The sequence below is a fragment of the Etheostoma spectabile genome, chromosome 22 (assembly GCF_008692095.1).
Source record: "Etheostoma spectabile isolate EspeVRDwgs_2016 chromosome 22, UIUC_Espe_1.0, whole genome shotgun sequence".
In the NCBI taxonomy this organism is placed as follows: Eukaryota; Metazoa; Chordata; class Actinopteri; order Perciformes; family Percidae; genus Etheostoma; species Etheostoma spectabile.
Window position 1 is genome coordinate 9,670,365 of NC_045754.1, and position 4,691 is coordinate 9,675,055.

Here is a 4,691-nt window from a genome sequence, read left to right on the forward strand (position 1 = left end):
TAGGAAGACTGAGTAGCTGTATGGTAACAAAAGTCTTGGGCCTGTGTATCTCTCTCTCTCAAGGTCCCTGGAATTAGATAAGGCTCCCACACACAGGGAAGATGCAGTTGAATGAACACACACACCTAAGGATAGGCTCTTCTGCCGTATGGTCAGAAAGACATTTTTTGATCTTTGATGTTGAATTTTTAGTCTGTGCTGAGGTGTTTAGGTTCATGATTTAGAAGCACGTGTTCACCGTGCCAGTAACATGTTTGTTTGCATTGAAGGTTATAGAAAGCCCGTATTTTGGTAAACAGGTAAACTTAACTACTCCGACATAAGTTAAATACTCCTTGGAAATGAAGATATCCTCAGAGTTGGAATTGCACTACATGAAACTACACTGGTTAACTTTTATTGCAAATTGCACTGCTTCATCCTAATTCTCTTTGATTAAGATTCATTAAATGCTTCTACATAAGTCACCAAAGTCTCCTAAAACTTCTTTAAGTCTCCCAATTTTGGCTCTCCAAGATTGTACGACTTCCCTGGGTGACTATGTGAAGTAGTAGCAGGCCATTCATTATCATCAAACATCACAATCCCAGTCTGTCTTCACTCTGCCAGATAGCCGTTCTGCTGCGTGACAAATTCCTCAGGAGATTATGTTTCTTGAGACACAGGGAAGCAGTGTCCCAACGTTGTTGTCATATTAAGTGTTGAGTTACTGGAGACACAATCGAGGCTCCTCAACACCCCTACTATTCATAGGACATGAACAACACAAACTCACACTCATAACACGTGTCATGTTCAAGCATGTGGAAAATAATAGAAAAATATGTTGGGATCTTGCTCAATTTGTGTCTGTAAAAGCTTGGTTTTTTCCTCAACCATGCATTGTGATTTCCATGTAAAATTATACGGATTTTCTTTTTTTTTAAGCTTACGGCTGCAAAGGTACAATTGTCCTGAGTGATTCAATGCTTAAGTACTGTTCTGTTTGTAGATTCATGAACACGGGGAACACTTTAAGCGCATGAACGAAGACAGCCTAATGCACGCCCCGGAATTTGTGATTAAACCACGGTCCCACACTGTGTGGGAGAAGCAGTGTGTGCGGCTGCATTGCACTGTCAGTGGCTGGCCTGACCCACGAGTCGTCTGGTAGGTCACAGACATACAGTGCATCACCTACAACATAATCTCTAATATTTCCTTTGTTCTCTCAACATCCTGCTCATTACTGATAATTTTCCTCTTGATTCTGTTTAATCTTTTCAATTGTTTTCTGCTTCCTCTGGTCTGTCCTTTGTCATGTATTCTGCCTCCCATTACAAGGTACAAAAACAATGTGGCAATTGACCCAATTGGCAATGCTGGGAAGTATAAACTTGAGAGCAGATACAGCGTGCACTCACTGGAGATTAACAGGTAGGTGTAGCTTCTCCTTTTCACAATTCTCAAAATAAAGTATTCACAAAAATCCACTAAAACATATTTTTTCATAGTTCAACATTTATGATATGTCACCACCATAATGGGTTTTGTAAATCCAGAAGAAGCATCGTAAAAACAATTCTAGAATATGCATGCACTTATCTTGTGTGGACTTACTTTTCTTGTGCTAGCTTGGCTTGCCTATAAGCTCTTTTCTTAGTCTTTTTTTCACAGGCTTTATCCAGAAATATTGCAGTTCTCAGGCCCTATCACTTGAGTTTAAAGCAGCCAATATGGTTATTCATCTTGATAACAGACCATAGACTGTAGAAAAGCATGGAATGGAAGTAATGTCAATAATATCTCCCATTGAATTTCTGAAGAGACAATTTTGAAGTTACATTTGGGTTAACTGCTGTCAGCCACGTTTGGCACTTAATTTAGCTCTACTTCGATACGATGGAAGGGGTACTTGGTTAACATTCATGTAACTGCCCCAGAGTTCAAGCACAGTCTTTAAAAATATGTTTATGTTTAACAGGAAAAGAAAGGAAAGATCTGAGAGATTGATATAAAAATACTCAAAAATTATTATTTTTAACACTTACATATACTGTAGAATATAACGAGAGATTAATTCATAATTTATACAATTATTTAAACAGACAATTATCCAAATTACCAACACGCGGTAGAATGAGGGAATTAAGTGGTTGATTTGGCCTGTTTAAATATAACCAGTCAAATAATTTTCATACTGCACCTTACTTTAGCATTGGCTTCATCTTTCAGGCATGATTGTACCCAGTGGAAAGACCTAAAGCTTCTGTCTTCATGTATGTCATGGCCATGTTGATATATGCCTTTGGCCCTGCATAACTTGTCCAAACAGACAAACTGTGAGCCGGAGAAGAGCCATGCTATTTCCCAAGCTTCCACATATACCAAACAGAGCCTGTCTAAACATAGCTAGGACCATTTCAACAAGCAGACAAAACTCACAAGGAGGAACATAGAGTATGAGATTATCTTTATGACGTTTTAGTGGAATATGTCAGCTCAACTCAGCTGTTGATACTTTTGTGTACAGTGACCCAAACCACCTGGTGCACATGACATCACTAACGGTGTCTAGTTATTGCCCGAGTATTCCTGGCCAGGAGTTATGGGAGGCATTACAGTGGGGGCTCACATAGTTGGTATTATTTACATGGTTGATGAAGGCTGAGGTTGAGGTGGGGGAAGGGCACTGTACAAGTTAATCCTTAAAACAGAATGTGCGCATCGTGGACATTTATCATCTGATGCTCTCCTCTTTCAGATGTGATTTTGATGACACAGCGCAGTATCGCGTCTCTGCCATGAACTCCAAGGGAGAGCTGTCTGCATATGCCTCTGTCGTTGTTAAAAGTGGGTTTCACCAAGTAAAGTCTTAAAAACATCAATGCTCTCGACACAAACGAGCTCTCAAAACTGTTTTGTTGTTGTCACAAAATTATTTTAAATCACAAGACAAAGTACAGCTCACTATAAGTCAGTACTATCAGTATATCAAGTTTCTAAATTATTTTGTATTAATTTTCAATACCTTTGACACTATTACTTTATTTTACCTAATTTACAAAATTGATCTTATTTTTTTTTGTTACGCTATTGACACTAGTGTTAGCATAAATCCTTATACTCTTTACATTAATTTCTCTATTGTTTTATTGTTATGTTGTTGTTTTTAAACAATATATGGCACAATAATTTTATTCAGGATTAATAAAGTTCTATCTTGTCATATCTTAATTGTAACTTTAAAGGTTTTCTTGTTAATAGCTTATGTAAAAATGTAATAGTCCTCAAACACAGGAGTCAAATGTAATTTAAGTTGTAAGTGCCATTATGATTAGAGACCCACTACCGTATATGAAAAGTGATTTCTCATGTTATTTTAACATCTTGTCAGTGTAATACTGTTAAAACTATGCGTGTCCACTGCAATTCTCCATAGGGTTCAAAGGTGAAATTGATGAGTCCCTGCCATCCCCCAGACGTAAGTGTGAATTTACTGTGTATTTGTTTTTATTTTTGATTGTGCTATATTGTGGAATTTAAAGCTGCACATATTGACTTATGGGCACCAGGGGGTAAAAAAAGAAGCTCAAAGACACCGCTTTGACACAGTTTTTTCTAATTAAGTTGTTACGGCTTACGTGTTGGAAAACAGTTTACATTTACACATCCTTTTAGTCACCTAAAGATTATAAATCAATCTCCTTATAGCTCTGTTTTGGTCTCTTGAGAAAAATATTTGTGTCTTTAGCTGCAAGATGTTCAATTCTCTTCACCAGCCTGCTAATTTTGTCTGCCTGCTACTGTATGTGGTGCTGTGCCTGTGCCATACAGCTGAGACTATTTGCTGAAAACATCTGCCCACTGTTCCTGGAAGCAATGTTAGTGAGAGCAATGAGACTAGACAGCAAATATTGTGGCAAAACAAAACGATGAGCTAAAAGAAGCTAAAGAAAAAGCTACAAACAATTGTGTAATAATGCTCTGTTGGTTTGTGGCTTTTGATTCAAAGTTAAAATGATGCAGCTTCCCATGGCATGAAAATTTAACTTCATGAGGCTTTTTAACATTAATATGCGCTCCCCCAGCCTGCCTATGGTCCCCCAGTGGCTAGAAATGGCGATAGGTGTAAACAGAGACCTGTGTATCCTGCTCTGCCTTCAGCCGCTTTCAGATCAGGTAGTTACAGGAACGTTGTTGTAGTCCACTTCTAAACAGTTCTACTAACTAGACTAAGACAGTTAACCACAGGTCACAGTTGATCTTATGATGGACATGTGTTGTGATATTCAACCAAACGATCTGTCAACGGCAGAATAAAAGGCTCTTATTTAAAAGACCGGTCTGAGAGACCTGTAGCTTACAGCGGGGTCTCCGGGCATGACTGGCCAAGCAACGAGCTAGCGGCTCCGGCATGCGCTAGCTGGCTGTTGCATCACTTCATGGAGATTCTCAACTCTGAATACTTTGAAGCAAAATTTCAATTCGGTTGTATTTATAATATTGATGAAGAAGTTAATATTTGAAATCTAAACAGTTAATTTCTTGCCTAAAACGTTCTCAGAAGTGAATTTAGTGAAGAAAAAGATGGTGAAAATTGTCCAGTTGTTGGTTTGTCTGTACTGGAAACCTGACTCTCGTTGACCTAGGTTCCTACGCGGAAAAGGGAACAGCAGGAATTTTGCTCCTTATGAGGTCATAAGGGGCAA

At 38.5% G+C, this 4,691-nt stretch overlaps 1 protein-coding gene across 10 annotated transcripts in view; it reads left to right on the forward strand.

Annotated features, from left to right (window-relative positions):
- The window catches only part of myom1b (myomesin 1b), a 32,433-nt gene that overhangs the window by 4,781 nt on the left and 22,961 nt on the right, over positions 1-4,691 (forward strand). For all 10 annotated transcript variants that reach the window (XM_032504325.1, XM_032504318.1, XM_032504321.1 and 7 more), the window contains 4 exons: positions 992-1,149; positions 1,324-1,416; positions 2,744-2,832; positions 3,422-3,463. In XM_032504325.1, the coding sequence (XP_032360216.1) occupies positions 992-1,149; positions 1,324-1,416; positions 2,744-2,832; positions 3,422-3,463 (382 nt within the window). The remainder of the gene's footprint in view (positions 1-991; positions 1,150-1,323; positions 1,417-2,743; positions 2,833-3,421; positions 3,464-4,691) is intronic.